The 14,516-nt window shown below is 53.0% G+C and overlaps 1 protein-coding gene across 2 annotated transcripts in view; it reads right to left on the bottom strand.

Annotated features, from left to right (window-relative positions):
- Positions 1–497: 497 nt before the first annotated feature.
- c1qtnf12 (C1q and TNF related 12) overlaps positions 498–14,516 on the bottom strand; it is a 41,622-nt gene continuing 27,603 nt past the window's right edge. For both annotated transcript variants that reach the window (XM_078425060.1, XM_078425059.1), the window contains 3 exons: positions 9,745–9,835; positions 6,499–6,577; positions 498–3,379 (listed from right to left, as the gene is read on the bottom strand). In XM_078425060.1, coding sequence (XP_078281186.1) covers positions 3,281–3,379; positions 6,499–6,577; positions 9,745–9,835 — 269 coding nt within the window. In that variant the 3' untranslated portion in view covers positions 498–3,280. The remainder of the gene's footprint in view (positions 3,380–6,498; positions 6,578–9,744; positions 9,836–14,516) is intronic.

Genomic DNA, 14,516 nt, shown 5'->3' on the forward strand with positions numbered 1-14,516 from the left:
CAACTAAAAGCCTCTTAAACACCACCATCGCATCTGCCCCCACCACCACCCAGGCCCCCACCACCCAGAACCTGCCCCACACGTCTCCTTTAAACTTTGCGTAGAAAGGAACTGCAGATGCTGGACTAAACCAAAGATAAACTTTTTCACCCAGAGAGTTGTGAATTTGTTGACAGTGGAGGCCAATTCACTGGATGAATTTAAAAGAGAGTTAGATAGAGCTCTGGGGGCTAGCGGAATCAAGGGATATGGGGAGAAGGCAGGCACAGGTTACTGATTGTGGATGATCAGCCATGATCACAATGAATGGCGGTGCTGGCTCGAAGGGCAAAATGGCCTCCTCCTGCGCCTATTTTCTATGTAATCTATCTATGTAATAAACACAAAATGCTGGGGTAACTCAGCGGGACAGGCAGCATCTCGGGAGAAAAGGAATGGGTGACGTTTCGGGTCGAGACCCTTCTACAGACTGGTCTCGACCCGGAATGTCACCCATTCCTTCTCTCCAGAGATGCTGCCTGTCCCACTGAGTTACTCCAACATAGTGTGCCTGTCCTTAAAGCTTTGCCCCCCTCAGCTTAAAACAATGCCCTCTGCTCTTTGTCACCCCCACCCTGGGGAAATGATTCTGACTGTCTACCCTGTCTATGCCTCACCGACAGAGAAGTGGAAAAAATACAAGAGGTTTAAATGCTACCGGAGGAGTTAGATTCCTCTCTGTCCATTTCCTGGTTCAGCGCGAGCACTTAAGACAAGGAATGTTGGCAATTCTTTGCCACAAAAATGGAAAATAAAAAATGTGTTCAACAATGCTGGAACCCGGAGCTAGAATCAAAGTGTTGGAGGAACTCAGAGGGTCAGTCAGCATCCGTGAAGGGAAATGGGCAGTGCCAGTTTCGGGTCGAGACCTTTCACTTGTGCTACTGACATAGTCTTATGAGCCAGCTGCTCTGTGTTGATGTTCATGATGTGGACTCAGAGCTCTACAGCATGGACACGCGCCCTTCGGCCCATCTGATCCATGCTGGCCACGTTGGCATACTGGGCTGGTCTCAGTTGGTCCACACCCCTCTAAATCCTTCCTCTCCGTATATCTCCCCAAATATCTGTTAAAAGCCATGATTGCATCCTTTCCTGTAGCCTCCTGTGGCATCTCATTCCAGATGCAGACTCCCCTCAGAGTGACAAAATTGTCCCTGAGGTCCCTCTTAAATCTCGCCCCTCTCACCTTAAGCCAATGCCCCCTAGTTTTAGAATTCTCTATTGTGTGTGGGGGGATGCCCCTCATGATCTTGTCCACCTCAATATGTTCACCCCTCAGCCTTCTACGCTCCAAAGAAAATAGTCCCTTGTTGTTCTGAGGCAGCTGCTAAGATCTAAAGGTGATAATACTTTAATAAAGGCATCAAAAGCCCATATGATGGTCATAATGGGCACTGGGCCTGCACTAGATAGAGCTCTTAAGGATAGCGGAGTCAGAGGGTATAGGGAGAAGGCAGGAACGGGGTACTGATTGAGAATGATCACATTGAATGGCGGTGCTGGCTCAAAGGGCCGAATGGCCTCCTCCTGCACTTATTGTCTATTGTCTATTGACTTGCTGGAGTTTAGAAGGATGAGGGGGGAACCTCATTGAAACTTACTGCATAATGAAAGGCCTGGATAGAGTGGATGTGGAGAGGATGTTTCCACTAGTGGGAGAGTCTAGGACCAGAGGGCACAGCCTCAGAATTAAAGGATGTCCCTTTAGGAAGGAGATGAGGAGGAAGTTCTCTAGTGGTGAATCTATGGAATTCATTGCCACAGACGGCCGTGGAGGGCAAGTCAATGGATATTTTGAAGGCAGAGATACATAGATTCTTGCTTGGTACGGGTGTCAGGGGTTATAGGGAGAAGGCAGGAGAATGGGGTTAGGAGGGAGAGATAGATCAGCCATGATTGAATGGCGGAGTAGACTTGATGGGCCGAATGGCCTAATTCTGCTCCGAGAACTTATGAACCATATTGCTAGGAATTTTTCTTTACCAATTTGTAATAACTTTGTTTGCAATCTTTTTTTGGTGGATACTTAATATTGCAGCAAAAAAACATTGGAGAGCATTTTGAGTATTTTGCTGGGAAGGGATAACATTGTCAACGTATAGAATGACAAGTAACAGTGGAATACCCACTTGGGGGTCAGAATCTAACCTCGACATTCTCATCACATCTGTTTCTGAACAAGGATTCAATGGTCTACATTAAGATTAAAAATAAGGTATTGATGGAACGGCAGATCTTATACAGTTTGGTTGACAAATGTTTGAAGTTGTATCACAATGTCATACATTTAAACTGATGGAAAAACATGTTCTATTTCCCTATCGTGTTCGGTTGAGTTTATGGTCACGTGTACCGTCCGAAGTACAACGAAAAACTTTCAGACACAAAATGCTGGGAGTTACTCAGCGGGACAGGCAGCATCTCTGGAGAGAAGGGATGGAGAGACGTTTCGGGTCGAGGCCCTTCTTCAGACTCGGAGAAAAGCTTTGGTTGGGGACAGAACTTGCTTGCAACACCACTTACAAATCCCGGAATTATGTTGATATAAAGTTACACATCTTGTCATTATTTCTATATATCAGAATTTTGTAGTTAACCTAGATACTTCCTTTCAAAACTGCGATACGCCTCCAGAAATGATCGTGCCTGGTGTTGGCACGCTGAGATATAGTGTACAGCTTCTTTCTGGACTCACTGGAGGAAGTATTCGTCCATTTCCAGTTCCTCAGCACATCATTCAGTTTGGCAGTCCGACTCGTATCACTCCTGAATCGAGTGCCCGCCTAAGGCACCCGAGAGTTAACAGGGAGCGCCATGTTTAAAGCTGAAAGATGCCTCACACCACCGAGACCACACTGACCTGGCACTGATGTGCCGATATTGAATCAAAAATCCGTTTTTTGTCTTGTTCCGAGCAACGTTTAAAACCAGCCTTTCCCTAGTGTTGTCCTGATGGAAGTTCGATACAATCGCTGCAGTGTGTTGCAGTCCAATGTTGCAGGTGAAGGCTTTATCTTTGCGCTTGGCATGTCTTTATTTTCGAAGTCAAACACCTCGAATGAAATACAGATGAGTTAAACACCGATGAAGATTTGATGGCCAGGATACAAGTCCCGATGGCAAGATCACACCAGTCTTATTTCACCTCAGCAGTTCTGGACTTCTACCTTTGCATTGTTTTTCCACGTCTTAAGTGCCGCTAAGCTGGCATTAAGGTTCGTTAGCAGGACACATCTTGCTACACGCCAACAAGTAAACCCATGAAATCTGAGCCACTCTGGATGGATACAGAAGCCCCAGCACTGTTGTCCACAAAGATGGAGGTATATTGATCAGCCTGGAAAACACAGAGAAAAATGTCCATTAAACTCCAGGCACACGCAGCCCAGACCATCACGCAAACCAACCTCCCTTCCATTGACTTCATCTGCACCTCGCGCTGCCTCGGCAAGGTCAGCAGCATAATCAGAGACCAGTCTCAACCCGCTCACTCCCTCCTCTCCCCTCTCCCATCAGGCAAGAGGTACAGAAGTATAAAAACACACACACCTCCAGACATCTTCGGTTTCCTCCCACACTCCAAAGACGTACAGGTTTGTAGGTTAATTGGCTTGGTGCAAATGTAAATTGTCCCTCGTGTGTGTAGGATAGTGTAAGTGTGCGGGGATCGTTGGTCGGCGCGGACTCGGTGGGCCGAAGGGCCTGTTTCCGTGCTGTATCTCCAAACTAAACTAAACATGAAAACTCCAAATCTGCTAAAGTATCCAGGGCTGGGCAGGGTAGGGCAGGGCAGGGTAGAGGGCAGGGCAGGGTAGGGCAGAGGGCAGGGCAGGGTAGAGGGCAGGGCAGGGTAGGGCAGAGGGCAGGGCAGGGTAGAGGGCAGGGCAGGGTAGGGCCGGGCAGGGCAGGGCCGGGCAGGGCAGGGCAGGGGGCAGAGGGCAGGGCAGGGCCAGGCCAGGGCAGGGCAAGGCCGGACAGGACAGGGCAGAGGGCAGGGCAGGGCAGGGTAGGGCCGGGCAGGGCAGGGACAAGCAGGGCAGGGCCAAGGAGGGCAGGGCAGGGCCAAGCAGGGCCGGGCAGGGTAGGGCCGGGCAGGGCAAGGCAAGGCAGGGCAGAGGGCAGGGTAGGGCAGGGCCGGGCCGGGCAGGGCCAGGCCGGACAGGGCAAGGCCAAGCAGGGCAGGGCCAAGGAGGGCAGGGCAGGGCCAAGCAGGGCCGGGCAGAGCAGGGCAGGGCAAGGGTGCATTTCGTTTGTTGGCACCGCAGGAGTTTTTTGTTCTGCTGGGTTTCAGATCTCTCTCTGGAATTTAGAAGGATGAGAGGGGATCTTATCGAAACGTATAAGATTATTAAGGGGTTGGACATGTTAGAGGCAGGAAACATGTTCCCAATGTTGGGGGAGTCCAGAACCAGGGGCCACAGTTTAAGAATAAGGGGTAGGCCATTTAGAACAGAGATGAGGAAAAACTTTTTTAGTCAGAGAGTTGTGAATCTGTGGAATTCTCTGCCTCAGAGGGCAGTGGAGGCCAATTCTCTGAATACATTCAAGAGAGAGCTAGATAGAGCTCTTAAGGATAGCGGAGTCAGGGGGTATGGGGAGAAGGCAGGAACGGGGTACTGATTGAGAATGATCAACCATGATCACATTGAATGGCTGGCTCGAAGGGCCGAATGGCCTCCTCCTGCACCTATTGTCTATTGTCTCGTTGCTTTTTAACTTTGCACATGTCAATGCACATTTGTTGATATCTGGGGCAGGTCTACCTGGACGTAACCAGTTTCAGATGTTCCCCGCACTCTGCACTGCCAGTTCCTCGCTGGGCCCAGAGACAAACCCGCTTCTATCTTAGATTCTTTAGTTGCCGACACTTTTATCCAATTAAACCTTTGGCTTCCCACTTTGCTGCCTCTTGCACGAAACCTCAGTCTCGCACAGCGAGGCATTGAGAGGGGGTTTTTTAACCAGTGTTTCTTCTTTGAACAGATCAGGTTGTGTTGGAAGGAACTGCAGATGCCGGTTTACACTGAAGGTAGGCACAAAATGCCAGAGTAACTCAGCGGGTCAGGCAGCATCTCTGGAGAGAAGGAATGGGTGACGTTTCGGGTCACGACCTTTCTTCAGTCTCGGGGGGGGGGGGTCTCGACCCGAAACGTCACCCATTGCTTCTCTCCAGAGATGTTGCCCGTCCCGCTGAGTTACTCCAATAGTTTTAATGCAGCAGCTGATGTCAAGATGCCGGTAATAAGCCACGTGATGCTATTAGCTGTATATATATATTTTTTCATATTTCAGATACAGCGCGGAAACAGGCCTTTTCGGCCCACCAAGTCCGCACCGCCCAGTGATCCCCGCACACTAACACTATCCTACACCCACTAGGGACAATTTTTACATTTACCCAGTCAATTAACCTACATACCTGTACGTCTTTGGAGTGTGGAAGGAAACCAAAGATCTCGGAGAAAACCCACGCAGGTCACGGGGAGAACGTACAAACTCCTTACAGACGGCGCCCGCAGTCAGGATCGAACCTGAGTCTCCGGCGCTGCATTCGCTGTAAAGCAGCAACTCTACCGCTGCGCTACCGTGCCGCCCATAATATTAATATTATTATTATTAATATTAATATTAATCTCGTTTTTAACATTTCAGAGATGCTGCTACACCACAACATCACAAAAAAAGCCCTGCTCCTAACCCATACACATAGTACTGAAATAAATACTAACAGCAGTAGCCCCACACAGTATCAAAGTTACTAAGTCATTCCATTGCTTTAAATGACATTAAAGTAACTTATGCAATCATAGAACATTGTACAGCACGGGAATAGGCCACTCCGCCCACAATATCCGCGCCGAAAACAATTCCAAGATAAATGAATCGCATCTGCCTGCACGTGATCCATATCCCTCCGTTCCCGGCGTACCCGCGTGCCGATTAGGGTTGCCAACTGTCCCGTATTGGCCGGGACATCCCGTATTAGTCCCGTATTAGTAGGGTTGCCAACTTCCAAAAGAAGGGACAAAGGGTGACGTCACCGCCCCCGAGCCCCGCGTGACCTCGCCCAGCCGGCCGCCATTGGTGGAGCGGGAGCACGTGGGCCGCTGGCTGGGCGAGGTCACGCGGGGCGCGGGGACGGGTGACGTCATCCTGTCCCGTATTTGGGAGCGAGGAAGTTGGCAACCCCAGTGCCGATCCAAACGCCTCTTTGGATGCCACGGTCTGTGCCTGCCTCCACCACCACCACCCCTGGCAGCGCGTTCCGGGCACCCATCACCCTCTGGGTAAAAGAACTTGTCCCGCACATCTCCTTTGAACTTCGCCCCCCTCCCACCCCTTGAAGCCACGGCCATTTCCACCCTGCGGAAAAAGGTTCGGACTGTCTAGCCTGTCTGTGCTGCTCATGACGTTGTCTTTGAATGGATCACGGGCGACTCACTGCTACGCACTGACCTGTAGCTGAAGTAAGCCGTGCACATAGATGGTGAATATCTTGCTGTTGCTCTCCAGACCTGCGATGACTTCAAGCGATCTGCAAGTATAAGATTATTAAGGGGTTGGACACGTTAGAGGCAGGAAACATGTTCCCAACGTTGGGGGAGTCCAGAACCAGGGGCCACAGTTTAAGAATAAGGGGTAGGCCATTTAGAACTGAGGTGAGGAAAAACTTTTCCAGTCAGAGAGTTGTGAATCTGTGGAATTCTCTGCCTCAGAAGGCAGTGGAGGCCAATTCTCTGAATGCATTCAAGAGAGAGCTAGATAGAGTTCTTAAGGATAGCGGAGTCAGGGGGTATGCGGAGAAGGCAGGAACGGGGTACTGATTGAGAATGATCAGCCATGATCACATTGAATGGCGGTGCTGGCTCGAAGGGCCGAATGGCCTCCTCCTGCACCTATTGTCTATTGAAACAAAGCGCAGAAGGTCACTTTAAGATACTCACAGCAGACTGAAGTAGTCAGGGCGTGCAAGGATGGCAACAACTAAAAATCAACCATACATTGCGTTTGAAAATCTAATATTTCCACTGCTTGAAAATTGGCAGGTTAAAATATTCTGGTGCCCTTCGGCCCAACGAGTCCACACCGACCATCGACCGCCCGTTCACGCTAGTCCCACGTCATCCCACTTTCTCACCCACTCCCGACACACGAGGGGCGATTTACAGAGGCCACGAACCAACCCGCGTTTTTGGAATGTGGGAGGAAACCCCGGGTGGAGACAGGGGGAGAACGTGCAAACTCCTCACAGACAGCACCTGAGCTCAGGGTCGAGCCCAGGTCACAGGCACCCAGAGGCGGCAGCTCCACCAACCCACCAACATACTGCCGGTGCAAATGCCGGCGTTTGTCTAGTGTGGGTGAAGTCCATCTTCCTGAGGCAGATGGGGTGGGCGAGGGTCAAGAGTCATATGTACCCGGACGGAACAATGACATCCTTATTTGCAACAGCCTCACAGGTCTACAAACACAATCCTCACGTGATAGGGTGGCACTGTGGTGCAGCTGTCGAGTTGCGGCCTTGCAGCGCCAGAGACCTGACTACGGGTGATTGTCTGGAGGGAGTTTGTACATTCTCCCCGTGACCCGCATGGCTTTTCTTTGGTTTCCTCCCACGCTCTAAAGACGTGCAGGTTTGTAGGTTAATTGGCTTGGTATGATTGTTAATCGTCCCAAGTGTGTGTAGGATAGTGTTAGTGTGCGGGGATCGCTGGTCGGCGTGGACTTGGTGGGCCGAAGGGCCTGTTTCCGCGCTGTATCTCTAAACTAAACTGCACAATAAATAAACAGAAAATTCAATAATAAAATATAATATTAGTGCTAAAGAAAACAGAAGCCCCTCGTGAAACCAAGTTCGTACTTCTTCGTTGAGCTGGTGTGTGCAGTCTTCAGTGGCATGGTGGTTGTTGGGCAGAAGTTGGTTATTGAGTACGGATAGGAGGGATAGATCAGCCATGGTTGAATGGCAGAGCAGACTTGATGGGCCGAATGGCATAATTCTATTCCTATCTCTTATGTGCAGGAAGGAACTGCAGATGCTGGTTTAAACCAAAGATAGACACAAAAAACAGGAGTAGCCCCAGCGGGACAGGCAGCATCTCTGGAGAGAAGGAATCGGTGACATTTCGGGTTGAGACCCTTCTTCAAGAAGAAGGGTCTGAAGAAGAAGGGTCTTGACCCGAAATGTCACCCTTGTTGTAGGTCGGATGGCTCAGTTGCCTGATAACAGCTGGGAAGAAACTGTCCCTGAATCTGGAGGTGTGCGTTTTCACACTTCTGTACCTCTTGCCTGATGGGTGAGGGGAGAAGAGGGAGTGACCAGGGTGAGACTGGTCCTTGATTATGCTGCTGGCCTTGCCGAGGCAGCGTGAGGTGTAGATGGAGTCAATGGAAGGGAAGTTGGTTTGTGTGATGTTTCTGGGCTAGTGTCCACAACTCTCTGCAATTGCCTGCGGTCTTGGACGGAGCTGATCCCAAACCGTGCTGTGATGCATCCCGACAAAATGGTTCCTATGGTGCATCTGTAGAAGTTGGTGAGAGTTGCCGGCGAGAAGCCGAACTTCCTAAGCCTTCTGCTGGTGTTGGTGTTGGTGTGCTCTGAGAGCTAGAGGTCGAGGTTAGTGTCCAAGGTGGTGTGGGACCTCGATGAGCCTGCCTGCCTTTTTGAGGCAGTGCCTCCTGTAGATCCCGTCGATGGACAGCCTCATCGGTGGATTGCTGATCCTGACTCGGGCTCAGTGCCAGAAGCAACTGTCAGCATCTGGTTGTGAAGGTCAGAGGTGGAGAGTTGGGCTGGAACACACCCTGACAAGCTTCAGAAACTGCTGCGGGAGTTTTATTGTTTGGCAAGGCTGCGATGTCTCGCATCCCAGCCAAAGGATAATAAGACTCAACTCCCCCAAACTCCACGACTATCAGACTGAATTATCAATCAAAGTCCTGCGGCTTTTGTTTTTGTTTTTTTTGTTGCCTTTTATCTCCCAGGCCCCCATTTTTTGTGTCTGTGTGTGTGTTTGTTTGTGTGTGTGTGTGTGTGTGTGTGTCTGTGTGTGTGTGTCTGTGTGTGTGTGTCTGTGTGTGTGTGTGGTTTGTACGTGTGTGTGTGTGTGTGTGTGTGGTTTGTACGTGTGTGTGTGTGTGTGGTTTGTACGTGTGTGTGTGTGTGGTTTGTACGTGTGTGTGTGGTTTGTACGTGTGTGTGTGTGTGTGTGTGCGTGTACGTGTCTGTGTGTGTGGTTTGTACGTGTGTGTGTGTGTGTGTGTGTCTGTGTGTGTGTGCATGTGTGTGTGTGTCTGTGTGTGTGTGTGCGTGTGCATGTGTGTGGTTTGTACGTGTGTGTCTGTGTGTGCGCGTGTGTGTGTGTTTGTGTGTGTGTGGTTTGTACGTGTGTGTGTGTGCATGTGTGTGTGTGTGGTTTGTACCCCAGGAGGGAGTAGCCCACTAACTGGAGACAGACACAAAATGCTGGAGTAACTCAGCGGGACTGGCAGCATACCTGGAGAGAGAAGGAATCGGTGACGTTTCGGGTCGAGACCCTTCTTCAGACTCCAACCCGGATTCTCGACCCGAAACATCACCTATTGTCTCTCTGTACAGGGACGGACGGTGTCACAGTCTGCCTGGACCCATGCCTCCTCTTGCACTGAGAGTGCACACGACTGAACAGGCTGAGCGCGCTCAGAAACAACCCGGGCACTCACGTGTTCCGTTGGCAGAGCGACTCGATGCAGATGAGAACGCGCACGTTATCTCTGGGCCGCGGCGGCCCCTTACTCTTCATCTCACTGTGATCTGCAGGCGTGGGAGAACAAACACCCTCAGCTGATAAAAGATCATTTTGAATTGTCTGCATTCAGTTCAGTTCCGTATAGTTTATTGCCAACGTGTGCTGAGGTACAGTGTAAAGCTCTTTGGTGCCTGCTAACTAGTCAGCGGAAAGACAATGCACGATTACAATCGAGCCATTCACAGTGTACAGATACATGATAAGCGAATAGCGTTTAGTGCACGATAAAGCCAGCGTAGTCCGATCAAGGATAGTCCGAGGGTCACCTGTGAGGTGGATGGTACTTCAACATTGCTCTCTGGCTGTGGTGCCTGACAGCATTGTGCTCCCGCTGTTAGTTTTCAGACAAGCATCTCAATTTCTCCCCCTTTCAGTGAAAAGGGAGCACTGGGGTTTGAAGAACATTTTTTCTCCAGTCACGGTGTAAACAAGGTCCCGGCTGGGTCCGAATGCTCCTGGAGAGACTGTGAGTCTGCAGCAATTATTCCTCATTAATATTGTCTGCAGGATTGTACGGGGGGGGGGGGGGGGGGGGGGGGGGGGGGGGGGGCCGTGTCTCCACCAATGTAGACGATAAGTCTGCTCCGAGATCCCTATCAAAATGCCTCGGCTCTGAAGCGTAATAGAAGCTAGCCTTGTCTTTGATGAGAGGAATGTGCCTGGCTTCCCATTCCTGTGACACAGCAACCTACAGTCCAAAAAGGAACTTACTTCTGCAGTGAAGACAGACACAAAACGCTGGAGCATCTCATCAGGCAACATCTCTGGAGAAAAGGAACAGGTGATGTTTCGGGTCGGGACCCTTCTTCAACCTCAAGGCCTCAACTAACTCCTCTGGCAGCTCGTTCCATACACCCACCACCCTTTGTGTGAAAAGGTTATCCCTCAGGTTCCATTTAAATCTTCCCCCCCCCTCACCTTAAAGCCATGTCCTCTGATTCTCGATTCCCCTACCTCTGGGCAAGAGACTTTGTGCATCTACCCGATCTATTCCTCTCATGATTTGCTGCCTGACCTGCTGAGTTACTCCAGCAGTTTGTGTCTATCTTCGGTGTAAACCAGCATCTGCAGTTCCTTCCTGCACATGACTTCTGTGTTGTTCTGACTCTTGCACCAACATGAGCAGCAGTCAGCCCTGCCCTGCTCAGTGAGCCCTGCCCTGCCCTGCCCTGCCCTGCCCAGTGAGCCCTGCCCTGCCCTGCCCAGTGAGCCCTGCCCTGCCCTGCCCTGCCCAGTGAGCCCTGCCCTGCCCTGCTCAGTGAGCCCTGCCCTTCCCTGCCCTGCCCAGTGAGCCCTGCCCTGCCCTGCCCTGCCCAGTGAGCCCTGCCCTGCCCTGCTCAGTGAGCCCTGCCCTTCCCTGCCCTGCTCAGTGAGCCCTGCCCTGCCCTGCCCAGTGAGCCCTGCCCAGTGAGCCCTGCCCAGTCTGCCCTGCCCAGTCTGCCCTGCCCTGCCCTGCCCAGTGAGCCATGCCCTGCCCTGCCGTGCCCAGTGAGCCATGCCCTGCCCTGCTCAGTGAGACCTGCCCTGCCCTGCCCTGCCCAGTGAGCCCTGCCCTGCCCTGCCCAGTGAGCCCTGCCCTGCCCTGCCCAGAGAGCCCTGCCCTGCCCAGTGAGCCCTGTCCTGCCCAGTGAGCCCTGCCCTGCCCAGTGAGCCCTGCCCTGCCCTGCCCAGTGAGCCCTGCCCTGCCCAGTGAGCCCTGCCCTGCCCTGCCCAGTGAGCCCTGCCCTGCCCTGCCCAGTGAGCCCTGCCCTGCCCTGCCCAGTGAGCCCTGCCCTGCCCTGCCCAGTGAGCCCTGCCCTGCCCAGAGCCCTGCCCTGCCCAGAGAGCCCTGCCCTGCCCAGTGAGCCCTGCCCTGCCCAGCTCAGTGAGACCTGCCCTGCCCTGCCCTGCCCAGTGAGCCCTGCCCTGCCCTGCTCAGTGAGACCTGCCCTGCCCAGAGAGCCCTGCCCTGCCCTGCCCAGAGAGCCCTGCCCTGCCCAGAGAGCCCTGCCCTGCCCAGTGAGCCCTGCCCTGCCCTGCCCAGTGAGCCCTGCCCTGCCCTGCCCAGTGAGCCCTGCCCTGCCCTGCCCAGAGAGCCCTGCCCTGCCCAGTGAGCCCTGCCCTGCCCTGCCCAGTGAGCCCTGCCCTGCCCAGTGAGCCCTGCCCTGCCCTGCCCAGTGAGCCCTGCCCTGCCCAGTGAGCCCTGCCCTGCCCAGTGAGCCCTGCCCTGCCCTGCTCAGTGAGCCCTGCCCTGCCCTGCCCAGAGAGCCCTGCCCTGCCCTGCTCAGTGAGCCCTGCCCTGCCCTGCCCTGCCCTGCCCAGAGAGCCCTGCCCTGCCCTGCTCAGTGAGCCCTGCCCTGCCCTGCCCAGAGAGCCCTGCCCTGCCCTGCTCAGTGAGCCCTGCCCTGCTCAGTGAGCCCTGCCCTGCCCTGCCCTGCTCAGTGAGCCCTGCCCTGCCCAGTGAGCCCTGCCCTGCCCTGCTCAGTGAGCCCTGCCCTGCCCTGCCCTGCCCTGCCCTGCTCAGTGAGCCCTGCCCTGCTCAGTGAGCCCTGCCCTGCCCAGTGAGCCCTGCCCTGCCCAGTGAGCCCTGCCCTGCCCAGTGAGCCCTGCCCTGCCCAGTGAGCCCTGCCCTGCCCTGCTCAGTGAGCCCTGCCCTGCCCTGCCCTGCCCTGCCCTGTGAGCCCTGCCCTGCCCTGCCCAGAGAGCCCTGCCCTGCCCTGCCCAGAGAGCCCTGCCCTGCCCTGCCCTGCTCAGTGAGCCCTGCCCTGCCCTGCCCAGTGAGCCCTGCCCTGCCCTGCTCGGTGTGCCAACCCAAAACGCCACCTCTCTATGTCTTCCCCAGATGCTGCCTGACCCGCTGAGTTACTCCAGCACTTTATGTCTTTTTCCCCGTAAACCAGCATCTGCAATTCCTTGCGTCTACCTGCAGTAGGTATTGGCCAGATACCACCAATACTGTCTGGAAAGTCCTCCAATTCACGGGACGGTATGGGGTTACATTTATGTTTCCCACATGTACCGAGAAACGGTGAAAAACATTGTTCTGCACGCTATCCAGACAGATCAGAGATACTGTACATCAATACAACGAAGTCAAACTCATGTACAACAATAGGTAGAGCAAAGGGGGAGATACAGAGTGCAGAATACAGTTCTCAGCATTGTAGTGCACCAGTTCCATAGACAAAGTCCAATGCCCACAATGGGGTAGAGGTGAATCAGACAGCGCCCTAGCTTGTGGAAGGACCGTTCAGAAGTCTGATAACAGAGGGGAATAAGCTGTTCCTAAGTCTGGTGGAGCACGCTTTCAAGCTTCTGAACTTGTGGAAGGACAAGAGACCCACATCATCCACCTCTCCCTCGGCAGTGTAACCAGGCCCGAGGTTCGAGTTGTTCTCCGTCCGCCCTGTTGTTTGAATGCCTGACGCCCTCGACGTAGAAACTCCATCATGGGAGAGGGACCGGCCAGTGGGCAGTGGAGAAGGGTCTCGACCCGAAACGTCACCCATCCCTTCTGGCCAGAGCTGCTGCCTGTCCCGCTGAGTTACTCCAGCTTTTTGTGTCTATCTCTGCTCGGGCATTTCTTTCTTCCCACCAGGCGGCACGGTGGCGCAGCTGGTAGCGCCATTACCTCACAGCGCCAGGGACTCGGGTTCGACCCTGACCTTGGGTGCCGTCTGTGTGTGGAGTTTGCACCTTCTCCCTCTGACCGTGTGGGTTTCCTCCGGGTGCTCCGGTTTCCTCCCACACCCCAAAGATGTGCGGGTTTTGGAGGTTAATTGGCCCTCTGTAAATTGTTCTCTAGTGTGCAGGGAGTGGAAGAGAGAGTGGGATAACTTGTGTGATCGGGTGATCGCTGGTCGACGTGGACCCGGTGGGTCGAAGGGCCTGTTTCCTTGCTGTATCTCTAAAACTAGTATTAGTTTAGCATCATTATATACTTGTGTTTAGAAAAGCACAAGCTTGATGTAGGTAACTGATGTAGATAGGCTACTGAGCTTTGAATGGTGAGGCCCAGTGTAGTTGTAACCCTCTCACTTCCATCTCCAAACCAAACCATGACTTTCAATTTAATGCTCTTTAGGTTCAGATTACTCCTGCGCTGTGCTAGGACCGAGAGTTCCAATCCTAGCATTCTTGGCTTCTCATCAGGATTACATTTTTTAAAATATATATTTCACAGAACAATTGGCAGGATTTCAGTCAATGTAATTCCATTTCCCTTGTCTTTCGGCACACCACTCGCACAAGCAACAGATATCAAAGATAGCCGGTCGGAAGAAGGGTCTCAACTCGAAACGCCGCCTGACCATGTTCCTCCAGAGATGCTGCCTGACCTGCTGAGTTACTCCAGCACTTTGTACTTTTTGCTCAAAAATTCCAGCATCTGCAGTTCAGCGTGTCTAAATATCCGACGTGCCATCTTTCCCAAAGCAATTTGCAATCAGACGACTTGCTCCTTAGTTTAGTTTACAGATACAGCATGGAAACAGGGCCATCGGCCCACCGAGTCCACGCTGACCATCAATCTCCCTCTCACACACGTCCCACTTGCTCATCCACTCCCCACACACTCGGGGCAATTTACAGAGGGCCAAGTAACCTACAAACCTGTACGTCTTTGGGATGTGGGAGGAAACCCACGTGATCACTAGGTGAACGTGCAAACTCCACACAGACAGCACCCGAGGCCACAGTTGGTCTCGT

The sequence above is a fragment of the Rhinoraja longicauda genome, chromosome 30 (assembly GCF_053455715.1).
Source record: "Rhinoraja longicauda isolate Sanriku21f chromosome 30, sRhiLon1.1, whole genome shotgun sequence".
Lineage (NCBI taxonomy): Eukaryota > Metazoa > Chordata > Chondrichthyes > Rajiformes > Arhynchobatidae > Rhinoraja > Rhinoraja longicauda.